The sequence below is a fragment of the Pezoporus flaviventris genome, unplaced genomic scaffold, assembly GCF_033815535.1.
Source record: "Pezoporus flaviventris isolate CSIRO_AGI_PZ_B2104156 unplaced genomic scaffold, CSIRO_AGI_Pfla_v1 ptg000004l, whole genome shotgun sequence".
Classification (NCBI taxonomy): domain Eukaryota; kingdom Metazoa; phylum Chordata; class Aves; order Psittaciformes; family Psittacidae; genus Pezoporus; species Pezoporus flaviventris.
Window position 1 is genome coordinate 166178 of NW_026892552.1, and position 15234 is coordinate 181411.

The following is a 15234-nucleotide window of genomic DNA, read 5'->3' on the forward strand; positions in this document are numbered from 1 at the left end:
GAGTGGTGCTGCATAATGACTATTTTTTTCCCTGTAATTTTTAAACTTTTTTTTTTTTTTGTCAGAGCTGAACTACTTCAGGAGCCAACTTTCCTTGTGTTTGCAATGTCTGCAGTGGTGGAGGTTGGTTTGTTGTTGCAGAAGGAGCCTCTCAGGGACAGCACTGCTCCTGCTGTTTTGCTGATGCATGCGCTGTTAAGCATGGCTGTCACCTCCACTGTGTGATCTGCACCTAAGACATGTTAAGAGCTCATAAGCAACATGTTTCCCCTTCCCATGAAGTACTCTTTGCATGAACAGACTACATCCTCTCTTAACTTCTGATACTAAGATGATTCTAAAACCTATTTTTGAAGTCCCCTCTTCTCTCTTAAAATACCTTTCTTACAGAAAATGCTCGTGATTGTTTTCAAATTTCAAAAGTGACTTTGAGTGAGGTAAAAGGATGCTTCTTTTGGAAACTACATTTCAAGTTTGGAGGTACAAGACATGACTGATCAAAAACTCTGGATGGGTAACTCAAAAGAGCTGTGGCATGAAATTTAAAAGCCCAGCCAACCTGAAAGAAAATCCATTGTTCAGTGTGGAAGACAGTTAATACTGCTCAAATGTAAACTTAGATTTTTTATTTTCTTTTCCTAATGCTATTGCAGAAATCTATTTTTACATTTACTAAAAGGATTTCTGGAATAGAAATGTAGCTTATTGAAAGCACAGAAAATGTTTTAACTATCCTTACAGCACATGACAAAGCAGGATTTTTGTAATTGAGCAGTAGTTAGTTGAGATTTCAGGAGCAAACTGAATAGGTGCATGATCCGTAAGTCCTCAAGATGTTAAAGGTTTGGAAAGCAGACTCGTTCATCTCTGCAGTGTTTGCTCTTGATGTCCTTTCAGCTTAACAGTGGGAGAATGAGGTTTCATGAAAGCGGAATTTTCTGGTTATGTCTGTACATCAGTGCAGGTTAGAGCCCATAGAACACCCCAAATTGTGTGCATGGACACATGGTCCCCACAGAGCCCACTCCTTGGTACAGGCCAGCACACAGGTACACTACAAGGCAGTTCTCCACAATTATTTCCAGTACATAATGGTATATAAGGTCTTGAAATGCAAGCAGTGGCCGGTGGGGTGGAACAACAAATATTTTTACTGCTCATGCTTTGATGCAAGAAGGTCGTCATATTTAATGCTAAGCCCTTGTATCATTCTGCTGTATTATTTCATTATAGCGCTTCTGACACACACACCTGTATGTAAAAAAGGCAGAATTTTGTAATTAAGAGCCATGGGATCTTAATTACAGACGGTACTGCTGCCACTGATGTCTGCAGCAAATCTTACTTTGGCTGCAGTTGTGAAGAGTAAGCACTCCAGTGTTCCTGCCATTCATATGCAATAAATCATACACTTTCTCCACCCAATCCCAGATTATTTCTTCAAGCCATTATTTTTATTTCTAAACTGTATTTCCCAGTCCTTTTAAGTCAATAGCTTGACTTTAGCTTATTGTTTTCTTTAAAAATGTTAAGACCACACACTGAGCTCTGCTAGCACACTGTATTAAGTCACTGGTAGGCAAATCTAACACATTACATACATGTTACAGTTGCTATTGGAACATGCCTTTTAAAAAATATCTTTATTGGATGAAATTGTCTCTTTCCCAAGAAAAATCTGTTTCTTCAATATAATTTATTATGCCTTTTAAAATTCTGTCGGTTCAATAAAATCTTTGCTATATTATAAATACCTGTAATGAAAATATAATTTAAAATTCTGAGAGAAAACTTTTTTTTTTCCTTTTACATTTTTCACAAAACCCACACAGGCACCAAGGAAAGACTAACAATAAAAATAATTTACTCCTTTACAATCTACTCTGTGTTGGAAACATTCAAAAGAGAGATTTTAAACTTGTCCTCTGATGAAACTTTGGCTACAACGTGGGAACTAATCTTAAAAGAAAGGAAGGTCTTATGTTTTCCACCTGTTTTATCTGAAAACCTCTTTCAAGGCATGATTTAGTGTCGCTAGTACTTTCCTTTCTGTAACACACCTGAATGAAGACTGGTTACAATCACTGTTATCTGAGGGAACCAGCCTCTAAGTTTCAATGCACAGGACTAAAAGTGGTCTTACCTCTCCAGATGGGAATATTTACCATGGAGATAAACTCCTAGTTCTGAAAATGGAACATTAGTGGAATTAAGTTAGTGCCCTCACTCTGCAATGGCAGCAATTACAAATTTTTATGGTTTTGCTTGTTCAATAGTTACAAATTGCCAGAAAGCTTGTATATGTAAGGGACAGCAGAAGAAAGCTTTCTGATCTGGACCACTTATGGGGAATTTTTTAATGACTTCTCATTCTAAGCAAATTTTTTTAGTAGTAGAGAGGGAAAGATTCAGTATCAGAATTGTGTAGCTGTTATCCTTGAGTATGGACAAGAAATATGGAAGAGTTATTAAATCAACTAAGCTAAACCTATCTAAAGCTGGCAATAAAGCACACTAAGCCCATGACAGGCATGAAACTGTCACAAAGAATAAATAAGCAGAGATTTTTAAATCTCCAGTTTGGAAAGACAATTCTCAAAATTGTCTTTAGAGCAGTCCCTTCTTTCACAGAAGATGACCTAAATATTGTTACAATAAATAGATTTGCTTTAAATTACAGAATTTACTGTGAAGTATGAAAAATCACTATCCAAACTGATGAATTGTGAGCAAAAAGCTAAATTCCTGACTTAGAGACATGTGCATCATCTTTTAAAGAGTAGACAGTGAAGGAGAATCAAATATTCTAGAGTGTCTGGAAAACACATTTCAGTAGTAGATGAGAGAGAAAATAAAGTAAAAATCATTCAGCACTTGTTTGGATTATCTTAGGCACTGCAATGAGAAAAATATCCCCTGGGAATCTCCATTTCCTTGTTCTAGATCCCCGTTAATTTCTGAGCATCCAACACTGCATTATTTTAATTATGAAAAGCAAAATAATATGTCAGTCTTGACCAACTTTAGAGAGCTTTGTGTGGAAAATTTCTGACTCCATTCTTGGAGTATTTTTTGTATCTCGTACCTTTCCCCTCCATTTTGCCTTAACTTCCTAGATACTTGGGAAATGTTACAATCTATCCCAGACACTGCAAAATCCAGTCCTTAAATGGGATCTGCTGGCACAGTTACCCTTTCTATTCCATCTCAGCTGCAGTTCAAAGAAAGGACAAAGAGATCCCAGCTTTGTTGTCCTAACTACTGCAGACATAGGCATCTCGTTTATATTACTTAATTTTAAAAATCTGACTGAGGCTCCATAGGTAGGTGGTTGGTCTCCAAAGCTCATATAACTGATACGAAAAGATCAGTACACCATCCAGATAATTAAAAACAGCATAAAGACTATCCAAGTGCTCTGAAGTGCTAACTATAGGAGCCTCTGTCCTCATTAAATACAGCCCAGAACGACTAGGTTCGTAATACAGGCACTTCACTTAAGTAAAGTTTGGTGGCGAGAAGGCCATCCTCATTTGGGGATATTTTATGCTAGTGTCTGTCTGTATTTTAAATTGTGAATAACTTCATCAGTGTCCACTGATGCTCCAGTCGAACTCCAGCCTCTGAGTTGCTCCTTTATGGGAGAATAGAATGGTAAGGGAGCACTGTTGTTTGAAGAAGAAACATAAAACCTATGATGGAAGCAGTACTGGATACACATGTTAAATCTGTGATAAATTCCAAATATAAGACTTCAATATTTATTAAAAATCCAGGGATGAGAGTACCTCCCCATAGCTCTGGTAGTTTGCTTCAAAACTGCTTGGTAATTCAAGTTTTGAATAGGGTAGAAGAATAAGCAATGTGAAAATCATTTAAAATAGAGCATTCGAGTTTTCAGGGGAATACTACTTGGATTTCATGCCTGAGGGGGCAAATCTACTCTTGATGGTAATGAAGAAAGGCTTTGAAAAAAGCTATTACTAAAAAGCATCAGTTTACTGGCTTATACTCCCACACACTTTTTTTTTCTTCTTTGATATTTGTATTAAATATGAAGCAATCAAAGCAGCAATCACACAACTAGAGCATACAACAGACTTCTGAAAAAAGCCTACAAGTGAAGTGGGGAGAATGAATATATCCAACTCAGTGACAGACCCTATAGTTTAGTTTCCTTCATTTATAATATCAATCAAGGCCTGCAGCAGTCTATCATCTCTATGCTTGTATGGTTTGGCATTGTAAAAGATATCAACGTAGTCACTGTACAGACTTTCTTCTGAGTCTCTCATCTGGGAAGGCTTGTTTAATTTTTCAAGGGCTTGATAGAAGTGCTCATACGGAATGTTTAACTTCTCACTTGCAGTCTTCCTTGGCAGTTGCTTCTGAGCCATCTGTCTGCTAAAAGCGCTTCGCAGTAAATGCAGCATAGCCTCTGATGGGATTTTATCTTCTGCTTTGTCACTGCTACTACTGGTATTTTCTGTGACATTGGGTTTTTCACGCAGGTTCTCTTGTGTGGTATGGTCCTAGAATACATATTAGCATAAAAAAGTTACGTGACAGAGAAAACCAACTGGATTCAGATTTGCTCTGGTTATCTATTTCTATCTATGTGTGGGTAGATGCTGTTTTTTCACCCAGGAGCCACTTAGCATCTAGAAAAGAACTAGACAATTGTACACAAAAAGAGACTATCAAAGCACTATATTCTATAAACTACCAAATCCCTCCACCACACATCCAACGTAGCAAGTTATAAATTCAGATTCCACATTGGCAGGTTACAACACGTCATTTTATAGAAGGATGTGTCCCAGTCTTAAGAGTTACTTCTGTTTGCACTATGGGAGACAGCTCCTCAGCAGTGTACCTGAAGGAAGCTTATACAGTAGTGATGGCAGCTCTGAATGTGTCACATACTGTTGTGCTTCCATATAACATTCTCTGCAGGTAATCTCACCTGAGAAAAGATGGTGAAATATGGCTAAGAGTTGGCCATGACATATATCTTGGAAATCACAGAATCATAGAATCGTTAGGGTTGAAAAGGACCTTAAGATCATCTAGTTCCAACCCCCCTGCCATGGGCAGGGACACCTTACGCTAAACTATGTCACCCAAGGCCTCGTCCAACCTGGTCTTGAACACTGCCAGGGATGGAGCATTCACAACGTCCCTGGGTAACCTATTCCAGTGCCTCACCACCCTAACAGGAAAGAATTTCCTTCTTATATCCAATCTAAATTTCCCCTGCTTAAGGTTTAACGTGTTACCCCTTGTCGTATCACTACAGTCCCTAAGGAACAGTCCCTCTCCAGCATCCCTATAGGCCCCCTTCAGATACTGGAAGGCTGCTATGAGGTCTCCACGCAGCCTTCTCTTCTCCAGGCTGAACAGCCCCAACTTCCTCAGCCTGTCTTCATACGGGAGGTGCTCCAGTCCCCTGATCATCCTCATGGCCCTTCTCTGGACTTGTTCCAACAGTTCCATGTCCTTTTTATGTTGAGGACACCAGAACTGCACACAATACTCCAAGTGAGGTCTCACAAGAGCAGAGTAGAGGGGCAGGATCACCTCCTTCGACCTGCTGGTCATGCTCCTTTTGATGCAGCCCAGGATACGGTTGGCTTTCTGGGCTGCAAGCGCACACTGAAGCCTGCTCATGTTCATTTTCTCACTGACCAGCACCTCCAAGTCCTTCTCCGCAGGGCTGCTCTGAATCTCTTCTCTGCCCAGCCTGTAGCTGTGCCTGGGATTGCTCCCACCCAGGTGTAGGACCTTGCACTTGGCATGGTTAAACTTCATGAGGTTGGCATCAGCCCACCTCACAAGCGTGTCAAGGTCCCTCTGGATGGCATTCCTTCCCTCCAGCAGATCAACCGAACCACACAGCTTGGTGTCATCGGCAAACTTGCTGAGGGCGCACTCAATCCCACTGTCCATGTCAGCAACAAAGATGTTCAACAAGACCGGTCCCAACACCGATCCCTGAGGTACACCAGTCGTTACTGGTCTCCAGCTGGACATTGAGCCATTGACCACAACTCTTTGCATGAGGCCATCCAGCCAGTTCTTTATCCACCGAGTGGTCCACCCATCAAATTGATGTCTCTCCAATTTAGAGACAAGACTATCATGCAGGACAGTGTCGAACGCTTTGCACAAGTCCAGGTAGATGACATCAACTGCTCTACCCCTGTCCATCAGTTCTGTAGCCCCATCATAGAAGGCCACCAAATTGGTCAGGCAGGATTTCCCCTCAGTGAAGCCATGCTGGCTGTCACCAAGCCCCTTGTTGTTTTTCATGTGCCTTAGCATGCCATCCAGGAGAATGTGCTCTAAGATTTTGCCAGGCACAGAGGTGAGACTGACTGGTCTGTAATTCCCCCGGTCATCCATTTTCCCCTTCTTGACAATGGGGGTTATATTTCCCTTTTTCCAGTCATCGGGAACTTCACCTGACTGCCATGACTTCTCAAATATGATGGCCAGCGGCTTCGCAAGTTCATTTCCCAGCTCCTTCAGGACCCGTGGATGGATCTCATCAGGACCCATGGACTTGTGCACGTTCAGATTTTTAAGATGGTCTCGAACCAGTTCCTCTCCTACAGTGGGCGCAAGGTCTTCATTCTCGCAGTCCCTGCATCTGCCTTTCAAGACTTGGGTGGTTTGGTCAGAGCCTTTGCCAGTGTAGACTGAGGCAAAGAAGTCATTCAGAACCTCAGCCTTCTCCAAATCCCATGTAGCCAGTTCTCCCGAGAGCTTCCTGAGGGGGCCTCCATTCTCTCTAGTCTGTTTTTTATTTTCTATGTACCTGTAGAATCCCTTCCTGTTATCTTTAATACCTCTAGCTAAGTTTAATTCTAACTGGGCCTTAGCTTTCCTAACCTGGTCCCTAGCTTCTCGTACAACATCCCTGTACTCTTCCCATGCCACCTGTCCTTGCTTCCACTTACTATAAGCCTCTTTGTTCAATTGAATTTTCCTCAGAGGCTCCTCATCCACCCAAGGAGGTCTCCTGGCCCTCCTGCTGCACTTCCTTCTGGTTGGGATGCAACACTCCTGAGCTTGCAGCAGGTGATCCTTGAATATCAACCAACAGTCTTGGGCCCCCCTGCCCTATAGGGCTGTATCCCATGGAACCTTCCGAAGCAGGCTCCTGAAGAGGCCAAAGTCTGCTTTCTTGAAGTCCACGGCAGTGAGCTTGCTGCACACTCTTCTCACTGTCCTGAGGATCTCAAATTCGAGCATCTCGTGATCACTGCATCCAAGGCTGCCCTGGAGCATCACATTTCCAACCAGCCCTTCCCTGTTGGTGAGCACGAGGTCAAGCATGGCACCTCTCCTTGTCAGCTCCTCTATTACTTGCAGAAGGAAGTTGTCTTCTACACAATCGAGAAACCTCCTGGATTGCTTGTGCTGGGCCGTACCGTCCTTCCAACAGATGTCAGGGTGGTTGAAGTCACCCGTGAGAACAAGGGCCTGCGAGCGTGAGGCTTTTCCTATCTGTCTATGGAGTGCTTCATCCGCCGGTTCTCCTTGATCAGGCAGTCTGTAACAGATCCCCACAGTAATGTCTCCCATAGCTATATTCCCTTTAACCCTGACCCACAAACTCTCTGTGGACTGCTCACCTGTCCCCAGACAGAGTTCCATAATCTCCAGCCTATCCTCATATAAAGGGCAACTCCCCTCCCCACCTGCCAGACCTGTCTTTTCTAAAGAGCCTGTAACCTTCCATTCCAACACTCCAGTCGTAGGAACCATCCCACCATGTTTCTGTGATGCCTATTATATCATACCCCCATAGACGTGCACACATCTCTAATTCCTCTTGTTTGTTCCTGGAAGACTAATGCCAGATACAGATGAAAAGAGAAGTTGGTGAGAGGCATAACCTTGTTTCAACAGTGTCTATTATGCCTGCCATACTGACATATTTCTTCCAATTTATTTTCATGTACATGGCTGCTACACCTGCATACACTTATATAACGTGTTTAAAGATCATAATCATGTCTCCCTCAATCTTCTCCTTCAAACCCAGCTGAAGAAGGTTAACCCCTCTATACTTTATGGACATTATTGTGATTATGTGATTAAGTATTCTAAAGATGTTGACATAATCAAGTGTTGTGAAAATGTACAATACTACCACCCTATGTATCTAGAAACAAACTGTCACTCTCACAAGCCTGGAGTTTGTTTAGAGCACGCTACCTGATATGTAAAGCAAGAGTGACAAAGGAGATAACAGCAACACATCCATTTAAGAAACCTTCTGAGTCAGTGAATTCCTGACTTTTGTCATGTTTTCTGTTACTAACTTCCTTCCAAACATCCTGGGAACACTCCAGCAGGCAAAGCTCCTTTTGGATGTGACACTTGTTCTTACCAGAATTACATAAATTTAGTGTGTCTGTCCAAGGTGTCTTCCTCCTCCTTGTATCACTCAATTGCATTAGCTATTGAGTTTACTGCTTTAGTAACAATACCGTCTTGCTTTAGTAACAATATCCTCTTACTATCCTAAACCCCTTATATATTGGCATACGAAAACAGAGACTAATAAAAATATCAGTTGTGGACATGGACAAAATTACGATACAAAACTCGAAAGTGGTTAGGGGCTAGATGACATAAATACAGAAGGAGTACATATCTTCCTACTAGCAAAAAATACCATTTTCTTATAAATTGTAAAATAGATAGGGAAAAAACCTAACTGAACACTACCTCTACAAAATCTGACATCTTCTCCACTCCTCTTCTGTCGTTTTGCACAGCATTGTAAGATGTGTATGTACGTGGCTGCTTCATATGTTCAGGCTGTGTAGCAGTGCCATGCAAAATCAATTTCCAATTTACAATCCTTCCTTCATTTTCTATTCGTCTGGACTAAAAGACACGCATGGCATTAGCATAGGTTCTCAGGACATAAGAAGAGGAAACAGGACATTTGATTGTAAAGTAGACAGAAGTGACTAAAATAAATTATAAGGCTTTCAGTATCTAAATTAAGACAATTACTTATAAGCATAAAAGAGATATATTAGAGACAGGATATATCAGAAAGCAGGATTTAATCCAATGGTTTAACTACTCCAAATCTCACACTTCGATGCAACATAATTATTAATTAATTGTGTGAGCATCAATGGAATTTTGTTATAACACAGAATGCTAAAAATTACTAAAGTAGTATTTTGTGTTATTACTGTTTATTCACTAGGCCATTCCTTGGCAATTTCCTCACAAAATTTACCAGTGGAACAGTAATTTGGAATAATATTCTGCAGTGATGTACAAAGCAATCTGAAAGACAGCTTTAGGTCCATTAGGTTTGGCAGTGGTATTTTAGCAGTAGAAAATGGAAGAGACAAGTACAGAGGCTGCTAAAACTTTATTTTACCGAAGCTTCTTTCAGAATTTTTGCTCTATCATTTAGTGACTGAAGATAGAGACTGAAGCTCTTCTTTCTTAACAGAAGTCTATACCAAAGTTAACATACACAGCTCTCACGACAACTAAGTTATGAGTAACTTTGTATGGCAATCTGTGATTTCTGCTTATTTCAGGAATCACAAAACACTACAAGCTGAAGAAAGAGTACATGACATCTTGAGGACAGAATGCTTGGTTTATTATAAGTTTCAGAAAACTCGCAGTTGAAAATTGAAAATGAAAGATAATTGCAAACAAAATGCTTTAAACTTTTTTAAAAATGCACTATATTGATTACAAAGAGCAGGGTATCTGTAACCATGGGGCTATCTATAAGCCTGCAGCAATAACACCACACTGTTGACACTGATATTTACTTCTACTGCCTTGTCCATCGGCTTAGTACTTGGCATTATCCTCCTGTTTATACAGTCTGAGGCTAATAGGGACTGGAGGTTCAGTGTCTGCTAGGAAGCATTCAGTTTCTGTCAGGATCTGACCCCTAATGACAAGCTTATTAACAGACAACTTCAGTGAAATCCTCCAGAGATGAGTGTGCTTGACCACTCTCTCTTTGAAGAGAATGATTTTTCAGCTGCCTATCAAGCAGCTTTATTCCAGTGTTTTGCTGTTGTAATCCATATCCCCAGGTGGTTCTAGTAAACTTATTTATTTCCTATCTGTAGATTCCTTGTCTTTAATCCTTAAATGTTGTTCAGCAGTAATTACTCTAAGAAAGAAGTCAGGGAAAGGTATACATCAGAACAGCTCTCTGAGGTTCATTTTCAACTAATGAATTTCACATGAGTTTTGAACTACTGAAAATTATGTACACACCAAGAAAAGACTAGATATACCCTGTGTTCTTTTCTACAGAAAAAGAAATATTATTAACTAAATAATAGTTAATCATATGTTAATTTGATTACATATTTCACTCCATGAATCACAGCGAATTACATGAAGCAATTTCTTTCATTGACATATAATGTGTGAGAAACACAGGCATGAAATTTTTTTGACAGGTACATGTTGGTGAAATGAGGCTGGTTCTTTGCGTTTATGTAAAGAACAAGAAAATTTGACCCTATTTTTTTCTTTTAATCATAGAATCCTAGAACGGTATGGGTTGGAAGGGACCTTAAAGCTCATCTAGTTCCAGCCCCTCTGTCATGTGCAGGGACACCTTCCACTAGATGAAGTTACTCAAAGCCCCGTATCTTTAATACAGATGGTGATTTAGTTTGAATGAATTCTTGTAGTTTGCTTAATGAGAAGAGTGGCTAATGATCCTTTTACCTGTGTTAGCTTCCAAATGTAGCTAGTTAACATACAGACATACTTACCATATCAGTAATTCTTAGAACCCAGGTGCCTGTTGGATTCTCTCCCCATGTGTGAACAGACATGAAGTCCCAGTTCTTAAAGCCATTGGGAGATCTATCTCTCTCTCTCTCAGCCAATAAGACAGTGCTGGTCCCTGTATTAGTGCAAGATCAACAGTAGTGACTGTTCATGTGTGACTGCTTTTACTCTTCACGTTACTCAACATGCACACTATCTAGCGCATAGATAACCTGGAAAATGCACTATTGCATAATTGCGTGTGGAACAGGAAATGTGCTACTTCTGATCAGTGGTTCCTTTAGTTATTTTCACAGCAGTATTTAACAGCATAAAAACTATCATATTAGATCATGCTAAAAGGTACATCTTGCTTAGTGTTCAATCTCCAACACAAAAAAGCAGTGGATGCACATAAAGAAACATAAGAAACAGAGGTCAGATGCAATCAGCCTTTTCCACTGGCGACTGGTTCAACAAACTTCTGAGACAGAAGTTCTGAAGGCAAACCAGTTTACACAGTATTGTGAAACCAAAGCCTTATCCTAAATTTGTCACAGTTGGGATTTTTTGTATGAGTTACAGCCTGAGACTTCAAAAGGGTGAAAAGAATATGCATTGATATTATTATAACAAAAATGCTGCAGTTCACAGAATATTTCTGCTTCAGAAAAGATCCTGCTGCATAGTAGGAAATTTCTTGAGCTTTTCTGCATATAATGGGAGAGCAAGTGAGTTATAGTTACATAATAAAAAGCAAAGAAGCCCCAGGGAGCCTGATCACAAGCTATAAATATATTTAAAGGTAACATCATAAATACAGAGAAGGAATGACAAACATTTGGTAGTACTGTTTTGCAGAAAAGGGAAAAAACAGCAAGAACCAAGGGAAAAATAGCTTAACCATGAAGGAAACATGATACTATAGTGGAGGCAGCAGCACTTGACTATCTCAGCTAAACTCTTAGAAATACATACAAAGATGAAGAACATATTACTGTCGTCAGTCTTTCAAAAAGAGGTGTTTTTCTAAGATGAAGCCATGCTTCCTACAGATTAGCAACAGAACAGTGTTCTGGGAGCGAAATACCTCTATGAAAGTAGAATAAGAGTTACTACTCCTGTCATCTCCCTGAGGTACCTAGAGACAGATTATATATTTACTTCCAAACTAAAACTTAGATAAGATGGAATTGAATTTGAAAATACCACCAAGAGTCAAGGGTAAAACACCTCACAATGACATTGCTCCTGTAGCACAAAAGGTAGACTCAGAATAGGAAGAATTAAGGTTAGGCGTAAAAGGAATCCCAGACAAGGTAGGGTTTTGAAATACACTGCATGTACAGTATCTTAATCCTGCTCCCTAGTGAGATCCTACAGTAATAATATGAATGAAGACTCTAGTAGTTTACCTCTGAATTACTAGATTAGGCTTTAACTTCAGTAAATTAGATCAGCCTCATGTTTAAATTCATACCTGAACACCTTTCTGTCTTTTTCCTTCTAACACCAGTTCATCTAACAGATCTTAGTCTCTACCAAGTTGTTCATACTAATTCTCTTTTTTTTCTTCTTCTCTTCATGGTGTTTTTCTGGGCATTGTCAAGATGGCTTGCCATATTCTAAAACATTTAGTATAGCTATACAAAGGTGCCTGACAGAGACACCATGTTATTAAATACACCAGTGGGAAGACACAGTTACACAAAATCTAGGGAGTCAGATTTCCTCAGTTTTCCATTAGTCTGTTTAATTGTAGTAAGGCTGATAAGCACTATTGAACTGTAATTTTTTGTCTGCCAGGAACTCTCAGTTTTTATAGGTCCTGTTCCTAAACAGAAATCTATTATAAACAGTGCCTTCATTTTCTGAAGTCTGATTTTCAAACCTTTTCTCACAAATATAACCCAGAACACTTGAAGGCTAAAAAAGGGTTTCAGAGAACCAGTTTTCTGGTTCCCAGGGTGCTTTGTAGTCATGCTCTCCCACTGGAGGTCACTACATTTGTCTGATGATGTATTTAGCTCTTTCTAAACCACTGAAAAACACAGAGGTGGTTTTTAAGGAAATAAATGTTACACACCACAGCAACACAAATAGAGTGTGCAATTGCTTCCTGTACCTGCTGGAGATACCAGAGTGACATGAAGATCACCTCTACGGGAATACTCAATCGTTGCCTCCAGCTGCACATGCTCCAGAGATGAAATGAAGCTTTCTTGAGCCTCGCAGGCTTTTGTAGGAATTTCAATGATGACTTCCTCATTTGCTCTTAATAATCTGGCAAAATTACAAGAGTTCTTTGATCGTGCATAGAAACTTTTGATTCTGGATCATTATGTTACGTGCAAATGACACATTTAACACCCATTTCAAAATTATAAAAAAGAAAGAAGTAAAGACAAACTGTACATTCATTATTTTTTTGAATGCTCCAGTAAAAGCCACGGGGAGCTCTGGAAGCACAGACAATACTTAAGTGGACAAATGATAAGAGCTGCTTAAGACAGACTTGTGCAACATATCCTGGAAGCAAGCAAGTCTGACAACTGAGGGTTTCTATCAAAACTTTGTTGTCCAACAGAGACTACAAAATACCAATCTTTGCATCACATGACTATGTCATGGCTTAGTCTTAATTGCCTCAAATATTCAGAAGAGCTGTTACCATGGAGTTAAAATACTGCAGCAGGCACAGCTGTTTTAACCTTTTGTAGTCAGCACCATCTCAAGAAGGAAAAGCTAACATCTGTACAAAGAGCTACTATGCAAACCTCTCCCTGTATAAATTTCATTACTTCTAATGAGAATGAGGTATCCAAATCTCCACATAAATTATTCTAAACTCAGAATTGTAGGATCTTTGTTTTTATAATGTAAGATAGAGGACTGCAATAAGCATACATAAACAGAAAGTATCACATACATCAGTACTGGGTCAACACTCTTTGGAAAGGAGAGCTCACAAAAGTAAATTGGTAGTAGAACAGTATAAATAATAAGGTTACCAAGAAGTGACACTCCAAAACACAGTAATATATTTCTGCCGAAAGATTTTTAATGCACTCACAGAGTATAATTTCAATCTTTGAAATAGCTGTGTTTTTAATAGACAATAAATCTGTAAGTGAACAAGTGGAGACAAAAAATTATATCCTTCTTAATTAATCATCTTAGTGACTAATTACAACTTACCTGCATGTTGAGCTCAGTTAGGCCCACTATGCTGGGAGCACTTCTGAATGCGGCTGGTAAGTCTTTTTAGTGAGCCTTTGAGATTTGTGTTTCATAAGAGACATGCCACATGTGACTAAAGCTCAGTCTATCACCTTGACTTCAACATGCACTGTGCCCACCACGGGAGAAGAATTGCTAAGACTGATTACAGATTTTATTTTATTTTTTAAATCCCTGGGAGTCTTTGGTATCTTTTTACTCATCTTTTGACAGCACTCTAAACATTCATAGCTTACCTGATTGCTTTCAGTCTCACAGCATCATCCATCCATACACTGGCTGCACAAGCAGACATAATTATCTTTGTTACAGCTTCATGCTAGTAATTTCCATCAGTCTTACACTAAAAAAAGCAAGCAAAGAAATGCTCCTTGCCTGCCCCTGATGAACACAGTAAGGCAAAATTAAATGAATCAAAAGAAATCTCTTAGTCTGGTTCAGAGCAATCTGTGCAGAATACTATCCTTCAGGCTTTAATAAAAGAGATATAAGCTTAGTTACTGCAATGCAAATTCTTACCTTGGTTTAAAGCTTTTGTCTTTGACAATACACTCTCTCTTTTCTGGCACACCTTTCCATCTTTTGGGATCAGCTAAATCTACCAATGCATTGGCGTTGAGTAGTCCAAACCCAAATCGACTGTTGACCATCAGTCCCGCTCCATTCTTTTTCCATCCTGGATTTCCAGCCAGTGGATCATATTCTGAGGTCCACACTACCAAGTGCTGCATATCCCTCCATGTTAGATTTGGGCTGTTGAGAAAATGTTCCTCGTTAATTGTTTCAGGGCTATTTTTCTCTCAATTATTATTATAGTAATAATAGTAATATAATATCAATAATAATATAATCAATAATAATTACAGTTATAATAATACATATAAATAATAAAAATAATAGCGTGATTATTATTAATAATGATATAATTACATTATTATTATTATTTAGTTTGCAACAGAATGCGATTTGAATGTATATGGTATTCCATTATTTAAAAATATACAGCGCTTAAAATATACATGCTTATCCTCACAATGCTTCTCCAGGTAGACAAGGTTTCCGTGTAAATGAAGGATAGTTATCTAGCAAAATTAAGAGTCAAATTCTTCCAAATTATTCAGGCATTTCAGTATGTCCCATCAGTCTTTATGGGACATGGACTTTGAAAATTAACTGGGTGTTTTGATTCTATCTGTGGTT

At 39.3% G+C, this 15234-nt stretch overlaps 1 protein-coding gene across 2 annotated transcripts in view; it reads right to left on the reverse strand.

Moving 5' to 3' along the window:
* Positions 1-1547: 1547 nt before the first annotated feature.
* Positions 1548-15234, reverse strand: part of PCSK1 (proprotein convertase subtilisin/kexin type 1) — a 33159-nt gene continuing 19472 nt past the window's right edge. For both annotated transcript variants that reach the window (XM_061445315.1, XM_061445316.1), the window contains exons 10-14: positions 14554-14787; positions 12920-13077; positions 10797-10930; positions 8743-8904; positions 1548-4532 (exon numbers count right to left, since the gene is read on the reverse strand). In XM_061445315.1, the coding sequence (XP_061301299.1) occupies positions 4170-4532; positions 8743-8904; positions 10797-10930; positions 12920-13077; positions 14554-14787 (1051 nt within the window). In that variant the 3' untranslated portion in view covers positions 1548-4169. The remainder of the gene's footprint in view (positions 4533-8742; positions 8905-10796; positions 10931-12919; positions 13078-14553; positions 14788-15234) is intronic.